Source organism: Rattus norvegicus, chromosome 5, assembly GCF_036323735.1.
Source record: "Rattus norvegicus strain BN/NHsdMcwi chromosome 5, GRCr8, whole genome shotgun sequence".
NCBI classification, from domain to species: domain Eukaryota; kingdom Metazoa; phylum Chordata; class Mammalia; order Rodentia; family Muridae; genus Rattus; species Rattus norvegicus.
The window spans coordinates 158,400,566-158,421,472 of record NC_086023.1 but is presented as its reverse complement, the minus strand read 5'-3'; the positions used below and the strand labels follow the sequence as shown (position 1 = coordinate 158,421,472).

Here is a 20,907-nt window from a genome sequence, read left to right as displayed (position 1 = left end):
AGGAATCCTGTTGCATGGGGCAAGTGGGGGAGGGGCGGGCTCCCGGACTTTGGCAAAAGCCCTGGCACTCACTGACTGTAGGACCAGGCGGGCCATTCCCTCTCTGCAGAGGATGAATAACGCCAAGGAAGGTCAAGCTGCCTAGGTCAGTAGGAGGAGTAGCCCCTCTTGGTCTGTCTGTCTGTCTCACATCCCAGAGTGTCCTGGAGTCACCATACCCCCCCACTTTGTAGCCCTCCTCTCTCCTTAAACTGCTGGGGCCCTGGAACAGTAACCGGGCCACAATTGCCAAATAGTTTTGCCTCCATCCAAGTCCTGGAGCTTCTAGCTTGAAATGGGGCTGTAGGTGTGGCCCTCTGTCCCCTGCCTTGTCTTCTCTCAGGGTTAACTGTCTTCCCCAGGTAAAGGTATCATACTTCAAGTCCCAGGACACTGCCGCCCTGGCCCACAGCCTTCTCTACCTAACCGCTGTTGGTGAGTCCTGCTCCTGCCTGGCTGCGGACACGGTAGCTATCGGGTGCGGCGAAGGCGACTGAAGGTTGTAGAGTCATAGAGGGGAAAGCCTCAGCTACCTGCCTTGTCCCTTGGCCTCTTGGGAGCATCAGACATCTCCAGGACCATTGAGACTCCAGGGATTGAGACCCAGCTGTGGTTAGAGCCAGTAGAGTCCAGGAATGTCACCGTTCAAGCCACAATGGCTACTTCATGGGAGTTCCATTTTCTCTGAATCCCTGAGGTCCAACCTAGAACCATGGAGAGTCATGTCCCTCTTATCCAGAGCCCATGTCAGCATCCTTTCTGGATGACAGGCCCTGATCATAGGTCCCCAGTGGCTACGGTTAAGGGTCCCTTGCATGAGACACAAAACCCAGGGTCTCCAAGACATAGTCACCTAGAACACATGGCCAAGACAGCGACTTGTGTCCCTCCAACACCAGAACTTCCAGTGTCACTCTAGCCAGAGCTCCAAGGCCAGCAGATGGGCTCCTGAATGTCAAGTCTCCAGAGCTGGGCTTCTAGGTCCTCAGCTGGGGTGGGAGCCAAGCTGGCTGGGCCACGGTACAGCAACCGGTGACCTGTCTGCCCCTTTGCAGATGTGTCCCTTGATGTCGACACAGGCCGCACAGGCAAGGTGAAGAAAGGCTCTGGTGACAAGGTGAGACCCTGGATACTCCGAGAGTGTGGAGCTGGCAGGCAGAGACCTGGGTGATCTTGGCAGCAGACAGCCCTCCTTCTAGAAGAGCGGCCAATTCCATGATCGGTTCTATCCAGGGAAGGATGGCCAAGTTGGCTCAAGTGAGCAGTAGCTTAGTCTGTGTGACAGACATGCTGTGTGACTGTTGAGAAAATACTTACCCTCTCTGGTCTGCTTGCTGTATCGTTTCTGTTGAGGGGTTGTTAAATGATAGAATGGCCTCCTTCCAGTAGAGGGGACTATGGTACTCAGCTACAGATAGGCGGTAAGGAATGAAGAGGAGAGTGGGGTTGTCCCACAAGAAGCATGTTGTCACACAGGAGCAGGAGGTATGGTTTGTAGGGAAAGATCCAGAGAGGCAGCCTGGATACCAAGTCTTTTGGACAAGGAAGGGAGGGGCACCTGAATGGCCATACAGTTTATTCACTGCTTGAGGGGGTTGTAGTTGGGGGCTACAATGAAACCATGTCTTGGGCCTTGGCACAGGGTGGCTGGCGTCTGCTCAGGGGGGTGGGCCAGGGTCACATAGAGCACCATGGAAGCAAACAATGGATTTGTATAGTCCCAGAGACCTGGGTTTGAACAGTAATGGTGCAAGGGTTCCCTCCCGGAGTTTATGCTTTGTTGCAAAGTGGAGAAAAGGCACAGGGTACGGGGACAGTGCTGACCCCAGAGTCGAGCATCTTGAGAGCCTGGAAGGGCCTGCAAGACCCTGGTGAATGTAAGGCCCAGGAGGCTGCTGGAATGGACTCCTCTTCGAGGAGATCAGAATGGGTTTTAGGTAGAGCCAAAGAGCGGCCATTTCTGTGTGTGGTGACGTCACCCTGCCTCCTCGCTGTGAGCGCTGGGCACGGCCACTGCAGGTTTTTTACCACACAAGGATGGCCGCCCCTGGGTCTGAGCCTTGCTGAAAGTTCTGCTCCCTATGCCCATGGTCCCTCATTAAATCTTTAGGCAAACCCAGAATATAAAAGTTTCTGAGCTAAGCACTGAGCCAACCCAGGCCATGTCTAGTCCCCTCCCCAGAATCCCCAGGCTTGACTAACCCAAGCCTTTCTTTGTGCTACAGAAAAACTGGCGCTGGGGCTCCGGGGGCTCCGGGGCTATCCTGTTGGTGAACTGTGACAGAGATGTGCATGGGTCCAGAGAGGACCTACATGATAGCCATTTGAGGTCACTGGAGGGTGAGTGACAACAGGCGTGGGAGGTGAGGAGGGAGGGAAAGGGGGTCTGGGTGTGTGTGTGTGTGTGGGCTTGTCTCAAAAGCCACTCTCCCAGACCTGCAGGACATGTCCCCAATGGTGTTGAGCTGTGACGGCCCTGATGATCTTTTTAAGAGCCACAAGCTGGTCTTGAAGGCATCTTTGCCGGATTCCAGAAGACTGGGGGTCTTTTGTGCCCGGGGTGAGTGACTGTGGCCTGTCACATCTTTCCTCCTTCCATGCTCCCTGGGTCTGTCACCTTTCAGTAACTCACTGTGACTTGCATGGTTCCTCCATTGGGGAACATTATGACAGCCAAGGATGGGGCCTCAACTGCTCCTCCCATTGCTCAGAGTGAGAAACTGAGGCCCAAACACAGTCACTGCCACATAGCCAAGTGGGACAGAGGGAGAGTTCCAAGCCAGGCTTCTTGGGCATCCATGTCCCCCTCACCCTGACCCCATATGATTTGTTGGCTCCTCAAGCTAGCCAATCTGCACAGAACTCTTTCTGTCCAGTGTCCCCCACCCCCAAGCAGGGCAGGGAGGGGCAGGAACCCTAGAGTCTGGGACCCAGATCCTGGCTTCAAATTGTGGCTGAATTGCTGGCATTTCCTAATCAGAATCCGTGGCTTTAAGGGACTGGCGTGCAGTTAAGGGGTGGAATATTTAATCACTTCAAATAAAAACCGAACTCCATCAGAAGCCACCCTCACCACCTTCTGACACCATCAATGAAGTTCCGTCATTTCATTGCTTTTGGTGGGAGTGTAATAGTCCATTTATGGACATACCTTATTTAGCATAATTTGTTTATGAGCACCGTGGACAGACATTTGGGTCCTCATCACCTTTGGGGTCAGACACTTTATTCTACTTATCTGCTATACCCTTCACCTGAGGCTCAGAGAGGCTGAGTCATTGAGCCAAGGTTACACAGCTTCTGCATCATCGTAGAGCTGAAAAGGAACTGAAGCAGAGCTCCCCAGAGGTGCTTCGGGCCCAGATTCCAGCCACAGGTTTCCTGTCCTCCTGTCCTACCAGCCCCAGCCCTGTCCCCACATTGGTCTGACCCTGTTCTCCTTAGGTGGGACCTCCCTCTCCAACTACAAACAGGTGCTGGGGCCCCGTCATAACTCCTATGAGGTGGAAAGGCATCCTGGGGAGAGGGACATTCAGTTCTACGTGGAAGGACTCGCCTTCCCTGATGCCAGTTTCTCAGGGCTGCTGTCTCTCAGTGTCAGCCTGGTAGACACACGGGTAAGTTCAATATGAGGCCTGTGTCAGGGGAAAGGGGTAGGGCTCCAGGAACCCACAAAACCACTGAGCGCCCCTCTCCCCCAGCCCCTCTCCGAGGTGTTGGTCTTCACGGACAGCGTGACCTTCCGAGTGGCCCCCTGGATCATGACCCCCAACACCCAGCCGCCCCTGGAACTGTACGTGTGCAGGTGAGCCCCCCAGCCACACCTCGCTAAAGCCAGAGAAGTAAGTGAGGAATCTTGACATGGGGCTCATTCAGGAAAGGTGTCGCGTAGCCCAGAGCTGCCACAGGACTGCAGTGGAGGTCAGGCTACAGCCACCAGCACCTGCTCTAAGTCCAATGGCTCCCTGCCTGGTTTGAGGCCCAGATACCTTGAATTCAGTCTGGGTAATAGTTGGGGCTAGGTGTGGTCGTACAGGCCTGAAATCCTTCATTTGGGAGGTACAGGGAGGAAGATTGTGAGTTCAAATCTAGCCTCTGCTACATGAGACCCTGGGTGGTGGGGCTGAGCCCCGCATTTGTGCTAGGGACCCTCCTTCAGTCACTTCTGCATCTTTGGAGGACCTAGGGACCCAGCCATAGGGTCTAGTGTGAGTCTGTCCCATTTTGGCTGTCCTGGGCCGTCTGCCATGGTCTGGTATCTGGTGGCCTCTGCTGGCCAACCCTTGAGGTATCACAGGGAGAAGAGGAAGACAGGCCTCCTAAGCTAGATGCAGATTCGAGCAAGACGTGGCCAGGAACATCCCAGCCTCCTGTCTGCTCGGAGTCTTCACCTTCACTCTGCTCCGAGAAGACAAGGCTAGCCCACTTACTGACATTCTATCAGTGACATCAACCCTGTCACCTCCACAGCCACCTTGAACCACCAGGGTTGGTACAGGCTCCACAGCCTGGCTTTGCCCGGTTCATGCACTGTTCATCTGATGTGATCTAAGAACACGACCCCTCACCCCCCAGGTCTTCTAGCCTCTCCAAGGTTCAGATAGACCTGAAGCTCAGAACAAACACAGGGACACAGTTCATGCACAAATGGATTCTGGTCCCAGCTTCTGTCACTGTCCTTGCAGCGTGACAGATATGCATGGCAGCAACGACAAGTTCTTGGAGGACATGTCCCACCTGGCCACGAAGGCCAACTGCAAACTAGTGGTCTGTCCCCGGCTAGAGAATCGCAATGATCGATGGATCCAGGTCGGTGCAAGGCTGACCCAGGGAAGGACCGTGAGTGGGTGGTGGGTGACTGGGGGAAATGGGTGGGTGACTGGGGTGGGGAGAGGCAGGAGCTCAGTTATGCCTACCAGCCAAGTCTGGGGACATGGACCTGCCTGTCTGGAGCCAGAGCAACCTGGCACAGAACTAGGAGCTATGCTCCAGCAAGAGAAATCTCTCTTGCCTCCTCCAGATGCCCTGTCTCTGGGATGGGTCTCCTGGATGGAGCCCTGGAGGCTTCCCCTCCTCCCCCACATCCTTCCCAAGTCTTGGGTGGTCACCTTTCCTGAAACCCCTGAGGAGGCTCCCTGTAGGTCTTTCTTCTTCATACAGGATGAGATGGAGTTTGGCTACATTGATGCCCCTCACAAATCGTTCCCTGTGGTCTTTGATTCCCCCCGAAACAGAGGCTTGAGGGACTTCGCCCTTAAGAAGATCCTGGTGTGTGGCCAAGTACACAGGGCTGGGATGGGGGAGCTGGGGGGAAGGCCTTTGGTGGCTCCTCTCCTAGGAGCCATGGTGGAACTTTAGGGTCCAGAGACTGGTGTGGGTGGTGACAGCAACCAGGGTAGTAGCGTAGAAGGGGGCCATCTGATAATACAAATCATATTCAAATGACATGCAAATAGACACCCACTCCCACTACTGCTGCATCCTGGGAGAGGCAGAATGGCAATGTTCTTGGTCAGGGGCTCAGTCATTCTCAGTGGTAGGGAGTCAACGGAAATGTCAGCCTTGACTTTGAAGGGGTATTGTATCTTGGTGAGCATGCTGTGTCAGGGACTGTGCTACTCCCCGTGCTGCGATGGCAGCCATTGGTACAGCTCACACCGCCCTCCAGCTTTCAGTACTAAGGACACTGAGGCTGGAGAGGTTAAACCAGTGGGGTGCCCATGCACTAATCCTAATAGTGCCTTCCGGCACCTGCCTGACAGTTGGCTGCGCTTTCTCCTGAGGTGGCCTATTCTCTGTGGGTCTGTGGGCCCCAAGTCTCTTCCTGCAGAGTGTCTGTGGGGACTGGAGTGCCTTGGCTTTTCACTGTGATCCCTCAGTCTCTGCTGAGTTCATGGTGCTTCTTTCTTTTAGACTGAGGCTTCTGAAGGTCTTTTCCTGATGGGTATGTTAAGAGTCCTGAGCTTTAATGTGTGGTGTCTCCTCCTCCTCTTCCTCCTCCTCCTCCTCCTCCTCCTCCTCCTCCTCCTCCTCCTCCTCTTCCTCCTCCTCCTCCTTCTTCTCTTTCTGCTGCTTCTGCTGCTGCTTCTGCTTCTGCTGGTTCTGCTTCTCCTTCTTCTTCTGTCTTTGTCTCTGTTGCGCTCTCTCTCTCTCTCTCTCTCTCTCTCTCTCTCTCTCTCTCTGTGTGTGTGTGTGTGTGTGTATGTGTGTGTGTCGTGTGTCGTCAGTAGCCGTCTATTTTATTTTTGGGAGACAGTGTCTCTTATTGGCCTGGGACTTGCCAGCTTGCCAAGGCTGTTGGCCAGTAAGTCCCAGAGTTCCACACGTCTCCCCCACCTCCCAGTACTAGAGTGCCGAGTGTGTACCACCACCCAGGCTTTTCTGTGGGTGCAGAGGATCAAGCTCAGGTCCTCACGCTTGTGTGGCAAGTGCTTGCTTTACCTCTGGAGCCATCTTCCCAGCTCTTACGTACTTCATTCTTCCTTCCTTTCCTAGCCATGGTCTGTCTTCCATGACTGTCCATCCATGAACTCCTTAGGCATATGCTGCTCGATTAAGGGTCTGGTGACTCTCTGCTCGCCTCTGGGCAGTGACTTGATCTTGAGCTGTTTAGAATGCAGAACAGGGCTTGGTAGGTTGGGATGGAAGCAGGCTTTTGGCAGAGAGCCAGGGAACGGGTATCCAGTGTCCTCTCCTCAGCTAGGCATGGCTCCCTCCCCCCTCCTGACCCTCCTGTCTGAGGCAGGCTCCGATGGTGCCTCTCTAGGGTCCTGACTTTGGATATGTGACCCGGGAGATCCAGTTCGCAGGTGCCTCTGGCCTGGATTCCTTCGGCAACCTGGATGTGAGCCCGCCAGTGAGGGTGGGCAACACAGAGTACCCCCTCGGCAGAATCCTCATCGGTGGCAACTTCCCTAAGTGAGTGGCTTGGAAGGGTGTGGGGTGTGGGAGAGTTCAGTAAGCTCACCCACCCATGGGGCTCTCCGGGCTGGGAGATGCTCTCCAGCCCATGGGAATGACTTTCCCAAAGATAAGAAGGTCTCAGGGTCAAATTAGTCCCTCGGAGTCTGATAAGCATAGATGCTACATTAAACCGGCGCGTCAGAGGCTGGGGATGAGCGCCGTTGATAGGGCTTGCCTAACATGCACACGTACCTTCCTGGCTTGGATTTCCACCTTGGAGGGAGTAATCCGAGAGGTAGCAGAGACTGTGACCCCGGCACTTGGGTGGGCGGAGAAGGGAAGATCAGAAGTTCAAGGTCATTTTCAGCTTCATTGAGAATTCAAAGTCAGCCTGGGCCAAGGAGAACCTGTCTGAGGTCAGCCAAGCTGGGAGGTGACATGGCCTCCACCACTGCTGCAGGGACAGACATGAGGAAGCCACTCACTGTCGTCCCGTCTTGAAAGGGCCCAGGGGCAGGGCAGGCAGCGGAAAGGAGTGAGTAAGTAGCTGGGTGGCCCTGTGGCTGAGCATCTCAGTAGCCCCATGCTGTGAGGGAGCAGAGGACAAGGCCTCTGTTAAGGTTCAGTTAACTCATGAGATGCTTGCTCAGGACACTAAGTGAGCCCCTCCCTGCCCCGAGTTGCCAGAAGAGAGTGTGCTCCTGGAAGACAGGGGGACCACTCCCCTGCAGACCTTGGATAACCCTTTCGTTTGAAGAGCTTGGTGTGCCCCAACTTGTCCTCTGAGCCCCAGCTGGCCTCTGACAGTGGGAAGGTCACATCGCCTTGGGTGGAAAGCCTGAGGCTGCTAAGTCATACAAGGCAGGGTTTGCTGGTACCCAGGGGGCCACGAAGGTGGGTGCTGGGTGTTGTGATAGAATGGTGGCTCACCTCCAGACAGACCAGGCCAACAGAGTCCCGTGCGGAAGAGGTTTATTGAGGACGATGGAGACAGAAGAGGGGGAGAGAGAAAGAAGAAAAAGAGGAAGAGGGCAGGAAAGGTTTGCCTTTTATTTAAACTGTGATGTAACTGCTCCTAGATGAAGGTGGGAACTGAATGAAATGTATGCTGGGAATGTATGACCATTGCTACTGCAACAGATACCCAGGTCCCTGTGGTCAAATAGCCTACCAGAGGCTGGGCTTCAGGCCTGGAGGTCTTCAGGGAGGGAGCTGTGAGTCTCTGGCGCCTGATGCCCATGACTGTGGGCTGTGCCACTCAGCAGGTGTTCACCGTGGTGTCCAGCAAATAATCAGTGGTCAGTTTGCTCATTCAAATTAAGGTCACATGCCAGGCACGGGGGAAAGTGCTGTGGGTATGGAGCATATAATCCCAGTACTCAAGAGGCTGAAGCAGGAAGGTCTCGAGTTCAAGGCCAGGCTTGGCTGCAGTGAGGCGTGCGTCTCCAAAACCAAAAAAAAAAAAAAAAAAAAAAAAAACAAACAAAATGAAACCTAAGTGAAAAATTACAAACCAAACGGGAAAGGACAAAGCAGAGCAAACAAACCACAGAGCAGCATCTGGCAAAGGAAGGTCTAAGGGTGCAGAGAGGCGACGCTGGTGCATTTTAAATGAACGATTTCTTTTAGACCCCATGCCTTATTTTCTCCAGCTGTAAAATGGGCCCAATGAAAGGCCCTCTCGCTTGAGTTTGAACCCCTGGCAGGCTACGGACTGTTAAAAACCAGGAATAAGACCGTTAGCAGATAGATGAGACCCTGCTGCTCAGAGAGGGACTGCTACAGGTTTAGAGCCACACAGGATTAGTGAGTGATACAGTCGATTCAGGTATCCTCTGTGGGTCCCAGTGTAGAAGTTGGTAGTTGGTCTGCTATCCTGGGGTAGGAGCTTGCCAGGGGGTTTAGAGAAATGGGAAGGAGACCGGTGGGCAGGGGCTGAAGCTGAGGGAGAAAGAAAGGAGAGGCCCATAGGTGAGGGACTGGGAGGGTGACCCTCCGATGGTGACTTTGCTACTATGCATGTATCCCAAGATGGTCTTTTTTGATTGGTTGGGTTTTTTTTTTTTTTTTTTTTTTTTTTTTTTTTTTTTTTTTTTTTTTTGAGACAGGGTTTCTCTGGGTAGCCCTGGCTGTCCTGGAATTTGCTCTGTAGACCAGGCTGGCCCGGAACTCAGAAATCTACCTGCTTTTGCCTCCCTGCCACCTCATGCCACCACCGCCCGACTCAGGATGATCTTGAGGACTAAAGGCGGTAAGCCCAAGCCAAGCACCCAGGAGGTACCCAACAAACTGGATACTTTCTTGGCTGCCTTGGGTCCTCCACTCCTGAGCTCGGATCTTTGAACAAGTCTGCCTCCTGGTGGTGTCTTTGGTTATGATGCAGGTGGTCCTGGGGTTTGGACCATCTCCTCTTTGCCTCAGCCTCCAGAAAGGAGGGCGGGAGAGGCTTCCAAGGAGGAGCAAGGCTCTGTACCTGCTGAATAGTTTCTCATTGTTTCTGAAGACGGCCTTCAAAATAGCCCACGCTACATTAGACCAGCAGACAGAACAATGTGGTTCCCACCTTCTACCCACAGTTCCAAGCAGGTGCATCATCTGCACATGTCCTAAGCTTGTCAGTGATAGGCTCTGGTTACTATCGATTATGGACTTTTGGGTTATTTTTAATGTTTTGAGGCAGAGTCTCGTGTAGCCCTGGCTGACATCCAACTCAAAATGCAGCCAAAGATCCCCCTGCCTCTGTCTCTCTGATGCTGTAAGGACAGTTGTGTACCACCACACCCTGTCTAGGCGGTACCAGGGATTGAACCCAGGACATCATGCATGCTAGGCCAGCACCGCGCTAACTGAGCCATCTCTGAAGCCTCTAGACAGGGCCGCTCCAAAGCATTTGCTTCACTCACCAGTGTTTCCGAAACAGAGATTGTGGGAGAAAGGCTGGAGCTTCAGCAGAGAACACCTTAGACCCCCTTGGCCCTGCCCTGGGAGGATGTGCACCACAGCAAGGTGTGAGCCCCCGGGCAAGTAATGTCCCAAGTGGTAGCCAGTGCCACGGAGAAATAAAAGAAGCCAAGAAGGGAGTTGGGACCTGGCTTCTATTAGTTTGAACCTCAGAGAAAGATGGCAAGATTTTAAGTTAGCCCTGGAAGAGGCAAGAGGGGAACCATAGGGCTACGGGGAGAGGTTTGTGATTCTAGCCGGAGGGCAGAGTAGGTGCAAAGGTCCTGGGGGCAGGAATGTGTCTGGTAAGTTCAGAGGACAGCAGGAGATCAGAATGGGTGGAGCGGAGAGGGTCAGAGCCAGAGTGGGGTCAGGTAGACCACAGGCCATGCAGAAGTCAAGAGGAGCTAGGCAGGGGCCAGGCAGTTTCTGGAGGTGAGATGGGAGTGAGGCCGTCTGGAAGAAGGACATAGTCTGGCCTTTGAAAGCCTCCCTCTGGATGGATCATAAGGGATAGAGCTCCAATGGGCACCAAGAAGAGGGACAGTCCACTGGCCATCCAGAGAGGAGGTCTCCGCTGGCTGCGGGGAATGAGAAGAATTGATTGGTGCTGCTCCTTGTTTCGGGCAGAGTCTCCCCAGGGAGCAGGTCTGAGAGCTTGTGGGTGGCGTGGCCTTTGGCTGGGCAGTCTATCGGGAAGAGGATCAGTTTTATTTATGTAAAATAACTCCTCGAGTGGGTCCTCTTCCCGGAGGGGAAACTAAGGCTTGGGAAGCCAAGCCAAGAACACAGCCTGGACCACACAGCCAAGAAAGGCCAAGGCCAGACCTTAAGGGTTTCAAGGCCAGAGATTTGAAGCACCAGCCTGGGATACAGCTCAGCTGGTGACATGCCTGAGCCTCCAGCACTGTGGAAACCCGTTTGTAATCCCAGCACTTGGGAGCTAGAAGCAGGAGGACCAGGAGTTCAAAGCCATCCTCATCCTCAGGGGAGGTTCCTGGGTAAAAGAGGTTAGGAAATGCTAGATCTGATCTCAGGAACTTCTGGGGGTTGGGCAGTGGGGAACCCCAAATGCCCCAGGCAGTGAGAGTCTAACACTCTGGAGGGAGTAAGATTGGACTTTTATTTTCAGCAGGGATAGCTGGGCTCAGGAGGCCTTACCCAAACAAGCTCTGCCCCCTTGTCAAACCTGACCCCCGACCCTGGCCTGGCCTGTATCTGCCATGACCCTGTCCCCTGAACTATGGCGTCTGCCTCTCTTGCACCCTCTGTTCCCAATGGCTTCAGCTTTGGCTTCCAATCTCCAGGTTTATTTTATTTTATTTTATTTTATTTGGTTCTTTTTTTTTTTTTTCGGAGCTGGGGACCGAACCCAGGGCCTTGCGCTTCCTAGGTAAGCGCTCTACCACTGAGCTAAATCCCCAGCCCCCAATCTCCAGGTTTATAATGGGTAGACTGTGGTCCTGCCCCTTCTCAGCAGTGTGGCCAAGGCGGTATCACCTTAGCTCAGTGCGGCCAAGACTGTGTCCCCTGAGCTCTCTGAGCCTCAGTTTCCCTTCTGGTGAAGGGGACCCATTCAGAAGTTTGTGAGGACATATGGAGTCACACTGGGTATCTCTTCCCACCAGGTCCAGCGGGCGGCGGATGGCCAGGGTGGTGCGTGACTTCCTGCATGCCCAGCAGGTGCAGGCTCCGGTGGAACTCTACTCTGACTGGCTCTCCGTGGGCCACGTGGATGAGTTTCTGAGCTTCGTGCCCACCTCTGACCAAAAGGTGTGACGCCCTGCTCTACCACTCCACCGACGTCCGATTGAGTCACATCTGACCTGATGGGGTAGCTCAGGACAGGGGCACTGCCACCAGCTCAGTCCTATAGTCCCTCAGCATGCATAGGGCTTGGGCTGTGTTAATCAGGGATTGCTTCCTGGAGGAATCAAAAGCCTTGGGCCAGGAGGACACTGTGTGCTTCCTGCTAGACCCAGGCCACTCTGAGAGTCAGGAACAGCATGGGTAAGAGTTGGGAAAATGACTCAAACACTATATGCCAGACTCACACACACTTTTAGCCATGCAACCCTCCAACAAGCCCTTTTATTGACTCCATTTTACAGGTAAGAAAACTGAGGTTCAGAAGGGATTTGCCCTCACTCAGATCCATAAACTCTAAGGCTGGCTGGTTAGGATCGTAAAGAGGTGTGGCCTCTGGTTTCTATACTGACCAGAGTCCCACCATCTTGTAGAGAGGGCTTAGGAAGAAAGTGGCCCTCGGACATCATGGACATAAGTAACTGTAGTGGCTGGTTGATGAATCTGGCCCAGCGTGGCGAGAGCTCTGATAAGGGGAGGAACAGTGAAGAGGAGAGCAGGGACACACCAGGATTCGGTGGGGGGTGGGGGGACAGGAACTGAGTTCCCTAGGAGGCAAAGTGAGCAGGGCTCCAGGTAGGGAGACCACTGTGGGGAAAGGCCTGCAGGTGGGACGCACGGCAGTTGTGGGTGGGGTGGACAGGGTTGCACAGAGCACAGCCCAGTGCACTTCAGGCTCCTGAAGTGTCCTTGGAGGTCTCCAGCATCGAGTGTATCCATGCCTTCAGCCATTTGTCTGTCTCCTGTGTGGCAGGGCTTCCGGTTACTCCTGGCCAGCCCCAGCGCCTGCCTCCAGCTGTTCCAGGAGAAGAAGGAGGAGGGCTACGGGGAGGCCAAGCAGTTTGATGGTGAGTGCCCAAGGCTGTGTGTTACCTGTCACCTCACAGGGATCCTGTCCTTCCTGGCATCCCTGGGCCTGTTCCTACTGCTACCCTGGGGCAAGGAGGGGAATTGAGGAACCAGAGAGTCACCCCAGATCCTTAGATGGTAGTGCAGCTCCAGCCTAGGACTTGGAGAGAGATGCGCGGGTCCCACCTGAGTTCAAATGGGCTCAACCCTCACTGGAGGTGGGGGTCAACCGAGGCTGTGCTCTTGCCTCTTTGGACCTCGGTTTCCCCTCTCTTAATTGAAAATGATAACCACCCCCTCCTAGGATGGTTTTAAAGGTCAAGGAGTTAAGCTGACTCCCACAGCTGTGAGGGGTCAGTGTTAGGAGCTGTGCGGAGCCTGGGCCCTTTCCCTCGCATTTCTGAGTCTTCGCTGCAGCCGGAAGCAGCCCCTCAGTGTCTGGCCTTTCTCCCTCCACAACCTATTTCAGTCAGAGTCACTGACCTGCACTGTGCTTCTTCAGGCCTGGGGGCTCCAGACAGTGTCCCTGAGTGATGCACAGTCTGAGCCCCTGAACACAGTCTGTCTGTCTGTGCCCCTGAACACACACAGTCTGTCTGTGCCCTTGAACACACAGTCTGTCTATCTGTGCCCCTGAGCACATAGTCTGTCTATCTGTGCCCCTGAACACATAGTCTGTCTGTACCCCTGAATTCATGCAATGTCTGTGCCCCTGAACACACCGTCTGTCTGTCTGTGCCCCTGAACACACAGTCTGTCTATCTGTGCCCCTGAACACATAGTCTGTCTGTACCCCTGAATTCATGCAATGTCTGTGCCCCTGAACACACCGTCTGTCTGTCTGAGCCCCTGAACACACAGTCTGTCTGTGCCCCTGAACTCACGCAGTCTGTCTCTGTCCCCTGAACACACAGTCTGTCAGTCTGTGCCCCTGAACTCACGCAATCTGTCCTTCACAGGCCTCAAGCATAAGACAAAGAGAAGCATCAATGACATCTTAGCTGACAGGCACCTCAGGAGGGACAGTGCGCATGTGCAGGTGAGGGCAAAATGGAGTCTGGGTGGTGACAATGTCCAGCCTGTGGGGGACAGGGCCCAGCCTTAGTTTGTCCTGCAGATTTCTGAGGGTGTGAAAATGAGCCTTGTCCTCGGGGGCTGGCAGATTTGGGGATAGGCTGACCACCCTCAGGCCGCAGCAGGCACCTGGGGTTGCCTGGCGCTGGGAGGTGCAGTTCATTTCCACAGACGTGAATTCAAGCCCTCACTCTGGAAGTGTGAATGTGAGAGGCAGAGACATGGGGTCCTCAGGGCCCATGTGCAGAGATCAGGTGGGACAGGTCTAGGAAGGGGTATGGCTCGTCAAAGATGGTGCCTGCTGTGTGAGGTGCTGTTCTCAGTGAAGGGAAAAATGCCCTGACCCTTCTGCACCAAGCCAGGGACTTTACCTAGATAGCTGTGGCTAACAGACCTATCAGCCACATGACAGGGGCTTATCAAAGTGGCTTAGCAGTTAGAGATTCCTGCTGCCTGATCAGCTAAGCTTGATTCTGGGAATCCACATATCCCTATAGACTCATGCATGTACACACACATGTACCCACGCATGTGCATGCACGCGTGCACCACGGTTAAAAAGTGTAACCAGAGGCTAAAGAGCGGAGTTAGCAGTTAAGAGCACTGGCTGCTCCTCTAGAGGACTAAGGGTCAATTCCCAGCACCCACATGGCAAATCACCGCCATCTATAACTCCAGTTCTAAGACAGCTGGCGCCCTCTGCTGGCCTCTGTTGGCATCAGGCATACATACAGCACACAGGCACACAGGTGCGCAAAACACCCGTACACGTAAAATAAAAAATAACTTTTAAAAATCGTAATCAAGGAACAAGGTCATTTAGAACCAAACTTGAACTTTTCCTAGCTCTGGGCAGTTAGGCAAGCTGCCTTGAGCCTCAGTTTCCCCACTTCGGACATCTGCGAACCCGTTTGCACAAAGCCACTGAAAGGCTTGGAGGCGCCCACAGGAGCTCAGGGCTTCAGGCAGGCACAGAACACTTAGACTCCTCTGTATTGGCCCGTGGCTTCCCTCTTCCCCAGAAATGCATCGACTGGAACCGTGAGGTGCTAAAACAGGAGCTGGGCCTCTCCGAGAGCGACATCGTGGATATTCCACAGCTCTTCTTCCTGAAGGGAGCCTACGCTGAAGCCTTCTTTCCTGACATGGTGAGGGTCCCTGGTGGGTGGATGTGAGAACAGGTGGATACAGAGGCAGCTGGGTCAGCAGCTCCTAAGCGGGGCAGATGTGTATCGTGGGCGTCTCTGAAGGCCACAGTGAACTGGTGTCTTTGGTACCTAGTGGACAGCACCTAGAGGGCTGCTAGACATCCCACAGTGGGAAGGCCAGCCGCACAGGAAGGAGCTTTCATCTTCTACATGGAAAGATAGATGCGGATGTTTCTGCTTTCTGTCTGGAGGCTGACTGGCTTATTTAGTTCTCACCGTACACTTGTGGATCCCACAAGGGGGCTTCTGTGTAGGGCTTCCAGACAGACAGAATGAATAGTAACCATTAGGCAGCTGACAGGCCCATGAGGCCAAGCATCCTCCATTGGGCGGGGCCTGAGCGATGGTATCAAAGCAGCCAGCTGGTCAGCCCATTTCCTGCCAGGAAAAAATAGGTGGTGAGGTTCTCAATGAGAGGTGGGCTCTGGAGTGGGAAGTGACCCCCCTTTTCTCTTGTGCCTTTAACTTGGGTACTTCTCTTGGGACAAGAACAGAGTAGAACCAAGTTAGGGAAGGGGTGTGCAAACTGGAGTGAGGGGGTACCCAGGTCCCTGGTTGTCCCTGAAGTGGAGCCTTCAGGTTGACAGGATATCATGCCTCCTGTCATATCCCCCTGAGCCTACCGCTGCTGGGCACCGAAAGCCTCTCTGGCCTCCTGTAACTTCCCTGTGCGCTGATCAGTGCTGCTTGAAACTGTGCCTTCTGCAGGGGTGAGCTCTCTGGCAGTCTGTCCTCTAAACCATTGGGATGACATGTGGCTTGCAGATAACAACTGGAGACAGGAAGTGATTTGACCCTACACAGCCACATGTCCTAATGGCTGCTTGCATCAGGACACTGGAGGATCACTGGGCATGACTGAGATTAAAGTCCATGATCTTGGGCTGTGACTCCCCCACCTGCCCCCACTCCCAGACAAGGTTACTCTGTATAACAGCAACTCACTTTGGAGACCAGGCTGGCTTCGAACTCTTAACTCTGGGAGCAGAGTCCTAGGCATGGCAATAAGCATGGCTTCTTATTCCTCCCCCTATCTTTGGACTCCCTGTAATCCCTCCACCCTCAGCACGTACACTCCAGCCCATGGAGTGGGCACAACAGGCTTTTGTGAACTTGGTAATGTTACTTAACCTGTCTGAGCCACAACCTCAGAGGCGGGCTGTGAGATTTAGGGATGATGCTTCTGATGTACATGGATTCTCAGTAAGAGCTGAGGACTAGCAGGATGCTATGAACAGCCAGGTAAGCTATGTACTGCAGAGGTGTGGCCACGCTAATGAGCGAGACACACACACACACACACACACACACACACACACACACACACACAGGGGAGGATATGACTGCTCCTAGATATGGTGGAAATAAAAGGTTTTTTTTTTTATTTATAAAAGGGAGCGCATAGCCAGAGGCTGGGACATCTGGGAGAGTCCTGAGTGAACATGACCCTGAGCTGGGTCATGTGAGAAGTGGGAGGGGGGGAGAGGGGAGAGCCAGGAGAGTAAAGGAGTTGGGTAGCCAAAATGACTGGATTATATAGGGAAGGGCCGCCTAGCCCCTGGGCAGAAGGGTTCAGGGTAGGGGGTGGGGCATGCCAGCCAGGAGGACCCTGTAACAGGTAGGGACTGAGGGGTGCTGGGAGAACCTGGCGGCCAGACTGGCTTTGATAGGTCAAATAGGCATCTCGGTTGACCATTTGTTTCGAGTTTGAGACCTAACAGTGAGGACACTCAGCACATTTCATCTTTGTAACAAACTTGTTACAATATGGCCAGGGATGGAAGAAAGTACAGGAGAGAGGCTGACTGCCATCCGTACAGCCGCAGATGTTAAGGGCAGGAACCACTCTACCACTGAGCTACATCCCCAGCAAGCCCTCCCCACCGCTTACTTTTTTTTTTTTTTTTTTTTTGAGATACGTTTTATTTATGTAGCCCAGGCTGGCCTCAAACGCACCATCTTCCTGCTTACGACTCCTAAATTATATAGGGCACAAACCCCACCCCCATCTTAGACTCTAGTTCCTGACCAATCCTTGGTTCTGGTGAGGATGGATCAGTAGAGCCAGAGCTCAGAGGTGCGGTGCATCCTTGGTCACCGGGGCTCTTCTTCCTCTCCCTTGCAGGTCAATATGGTGGTCCTCGGCAAGTACCTGGGCATCCCCAAGCCCTTCGGGCCCATCATCAATGGCCGCTGCTGCCTGGAAGAGAAGGTGCGCTCCCTGCTGGAGCCGCTGGGTCTACGCTGCGTCTTTATCGACGACTTTCTCTTTTACCACCAACTGCTTGGAGAGATCCATTGTGGCACTAATGTGCGGAGGAAACCTTTTGCCTTTAGGTGGTGGAACTCCGTGCCCTGAGCCTGCCCGAACACCACCCTCGCTGCCCTGCTGATGAGAACCCCAGAGCAAGGGCAAGGGCCACGAACCAGCTTCCACCCTCCTGGAGCCTGAAAGCGGACTGACTACTGTGGTCAGCTGGGCTCCCGGAGGACAACACACTTCTTCGTTTCTGGAGTCGCCTGTCCTGCCCAGGAGACTATTGACACTTTTCCTTCACCCTTTCCCAGCCAGAGCCCCCAGAGGGTCAAGGTCGGAAGCTAAGCCTGTAGGCCACGCCCTACTTTGAGCTGTTTCCCCCCTCCCTTCTGGACACCTCTCTGATGCTGTTTCAGAAATGCCCACCATGCCAGGACCCTGGGGCACGAACACCATAGTTTCGTATGACTCCTGGATTGCGCAAGATGAAAAGGAAGATTTGGGGCGTCTTTTTTTCCCAGAGGACCTCAGGCCATGGCCCCCTGGCACCCTTCAGCTCAACGTAGTCAAACAAAGGCAGGAAATCCCAGTCCTTGAAAGCGGGCAGGCACAAAAGCCCCTCTAATGCCAAACTCCATCCAGTCCCACCTCTGCAGAATGCTTGTTACCTGTTGGGGCAGCCTTTAATTACGAGCCCTGGTGCTTCCTGTTGGAAGATGCTTCGGGGCATAGGGAGGCCCTCGGAAGTCTGCAAGCGTGGGTGGGGGTGGGGAAGGGTGGGCAGGAAGGTCGCACCAGGAAGGCAGAGAGGTTGCCCATCTCGGGGTGGGGGAACCTCGAAGCCTGGAACTCTTGGCTGGGTGTTTGGGGCCCCTGAACCTGACGGCTGTTGGTCCAGATGTGAAGGGGATGGGGCCCAAGGTATTAGAAGAGGGTGGGGTAGGCCATTAAGTTACATCTGGAGGTGAGGCTTAATTTCCTCTAATAGTCTCTAATTACTCCCTAACCTGCTGCAGGCAGTGGGAGGGGAGGGCCCACACTCCCCCAGCAGCCTGGGACCCTACACAACACTTGTACAGCCCCAGTAAACCCCATGGCAGGCCTGTGTCCCCCCTCCCACAGTAGGACAGACAGCTGGCCTGGAGGCTAATAGCATTGGGTGAGGTCACAGAGACATGTGTCGGCAAGCAGGCAGGCCAACCGGCTGCAGGGCACGGCTGGCAGAGGCTTCCTCTGGTCAAGGAGCCACAACAGGCTGCTGGATTCTGTCTTTGTATTTTGGTAGCTTCTGGTGCCACCCCTGACTTGAGGCAGCTGCTGTCACTTGGTAACCACTGGACACTTAGTTAGCAAAGGCTTCCTTGGAGCTGTTAGGATAGGCATGGCCAGGTAGACATTGGCTCTTCCCCCTTCCAGAAGGTTCTGTGGAACTGGAACCCCCATTTGTAGGCTCCCCACACCAACACCCTCCTCTATGATCATGGCCTGGCTGAGGTTAAGCCATGGAGAAGGAGAAGAAGAAGAAGATAAAGGGGGATGAGAAGGTTGGGGGCGGGGCCTGGCCTCTGAAGACTCAGGAGACTGACTACAGAGCCTCGGCAAGCATGGGAGCAAGTCTTCTGCGCCACATGAGGTGGGCTCTGGAGTCGCTACTCAGACCGTCTGGGGTCCTGGCTGACTGGCCACCCTCTCCCTCATCAATTAAAAACATCGTTGTGCATTCTTTACGTGGCTGCCTCATTTGTGCCCGGGGCTGACAGAGGGAGAAGAAAATGAGGGGCCCTGATTCTCTGATCTCCACACCCTACCACAGGTCCCTAGGCTCAGTGCCAGCAGGCCTCAGGCCGCTCCTGTCAGCTGAGCAGCTTCCTGGGCTGAGGCAGGTGAGTGCCAGGCAGCCGCTGATTCAACAGAATCCTTAACCCATTCCCAATTCCACCCCTGTTGCCTGCTTGAGATACTATCGAGGAGGACCTGCCTCTTCCTCTCCTCTTCCTCTCCTCTTCCCTTGGCTTTATCTTCTGTCTGTTGGGGAGGACGGAAAGAGGAAGGGGGGGCTCCTGCTAGGAGAAGGGGGACAGTGCTCCACCGTGCTGGGGTCCAGGACATATCAGTCAATGCAATACTGTAGCACTGATTCTGGTGCTGAGTTCCCCAGGCCTGGTGGTCTGAAACACCATTCCCTTCTCATCTAACACACTCGCTGTGACCTCAGACTATACCCCTTGACCAGCCCAATGTGCCAGTACCCTTGGAGGAGGGTTATCCACTCTTCCCACCCATCCCCACCCCAGTCAGGGAGGCTATCTGGGACTTTTATCAAGAGTTCTGGTTCTTTCCTAAAGCTGACTCCACGACCCAGCCATTTGCTGGGAACAAGCTGCCCTGGGCCCTGGCTGCTTTGGAGAATGCCCTTCCCGGACACTGAGCCACTGCAGAGGGACAGTCATAGGCTCTAAATGCCAGTCTCCTCTGACTGGCACAAATGGGGGACCCTAGGAAGTGGATCCTGGTCCCTGCCCTGCCCTGGAGGGGCGGCAGCAGCAGGGAGGAAGAAAGAACCTCTACTCAGCACCTCTGAGCCTCCACAGCCATGATCTCTGCCTGAGCGGGCGAGCCTGCGACTGGCCACATTTTCTACAGCTAAGGAAACAGGCCTCGGGAGAAGAGACGGGATCTCATCAATACACGGTGCAGCCGATCAGACCCGATTGCTCTTCCCAGAGTCATTGTTCTCACAGTTCCAGACACCTCTTGCCTCAGTTTCCCCACCTACAAGAGGGCATCCTACTCTGACACCCTTGGCTCCTGATGGCATTGTTCACTGCTGTTATCGTTGCCCCCCCCCCCCCCAGGAGGTTTTGACCTCCAACATCAGCAACAGCAGTTAGGAGAGTGAGTCCAGATCTGTCCAGCAGTGATCCCCGCAGCCAGGGCTGAAGCAAGGTGTGTGTGTGTGTGTGTGTGTGTGTGTGTGTGTGTGTGTGTGAAGTGCCGCCAGAAAGACGCTGAGGCAAGAGGAAGCTCACTCTAGTCTTACAACCCAAGCTTTTAATTAACAAAGGTAGGCAGGGGACCAGCAAGGTGGCCCAGTGAGTATCGATGCTAGCCACCAAGCATGACAACCTGGGCACAGTAGGAGGGAAATAACTCCTCCAGCCTCTGCACAGGTACCATGGCACACACGGGCACTGCCGCCTCCAGAAGTGTAAAACTCATAGCGCTCTTGATGTACATATAGAGATAATATTTTAAAGAAAGTGGGAGCAGGGGGAAGGCCAATGGTAGTTGGGGTGTATTTCACTTGGTAGAGCCTAGCATGCACAAAACTCTGGGTTTGATCCCCAATACCAGATAAAACTGAGTAGGGCGGTGCAGATCTGTAATCCCAGTGCTTGGGAGGCAGAAGGATCCGAGGTTTAAGACCCTCCTTAACCTCATAGTGACTTTGGGGTATTGAGACTCAGGAAAAAAAAAAGAAAGAAAGAAAAGAAAGGAAGGAAGAAGGAAGGAAGGAAGGAAGAAAGAAAAAATAAAAAATAAATAAAAAACAGGAAGGTGGGTGGGGAGAGGAAGGGGAGGGACTGGTGAGGAGGGGGAAGGAGGGGGGAGGAGGAGGAGGAAGAGGAGGAGGAAGGGGAGGGGGAAGAGAAAAAGGAAGCAAGACCAGTAGTTCTCATAGCCTTGCATGAAGAATCCAGGGGCCACCTGCACCTCCAGTTGCTTGCACCAGGGTGAAATGGGCCAGGCATCCTGCATCCTCAGATGTCC

General features: G+C 54.0%; 1 protein-coding gene across 1 annotated transcript in view; it reads left to right on the top strand.

Annotated features, from left to right (window-relative positions):
• Positions 1–18,859, top strand: part of Padi1 (peptidyl arginine deiminase 1) — a 32,464-nt gene extending 13,605 nt beyond the window's left edge. The window contains 14 exon segments of the mRNA NM_019332.1: positions 402–474; positions 1,095–1,156; positions 2,265–2,379; positions 2,474–2,599; positions 3,484–3,656; positions 3,741–3,844; positions 4,725–4,848; positions 5,200–5,307; positions 6,806–6,957; positions 11,511–11,655; positions 12,503–12,596; positions 13,557–13,636; positions 14,694–14,819; positions 17,005–18,859. Of these exon segments, the coding sequence (NP_062205.1) occupies positions 402–474; positions 1,095–1,156; positions 2,265–2,379; positions 2,474–2,599; positions 3,484–3,656; positions 3,741–3,844; positions 4,725–4,848; positions 5,200–5,307; positions 6,806–6,957; positions 11,511–11,655; positions 12,503–12,596; positions 13,557–13,636; positions 14,694–14,819; positions 17,005–17,238 (1,716 nt within the window). The 3' untranslated portion in view covers positions 17,239–18,859.
• The last annotated feature ends 2,048 nt before the right edge of the window (positions 18,860–20,907 follow it).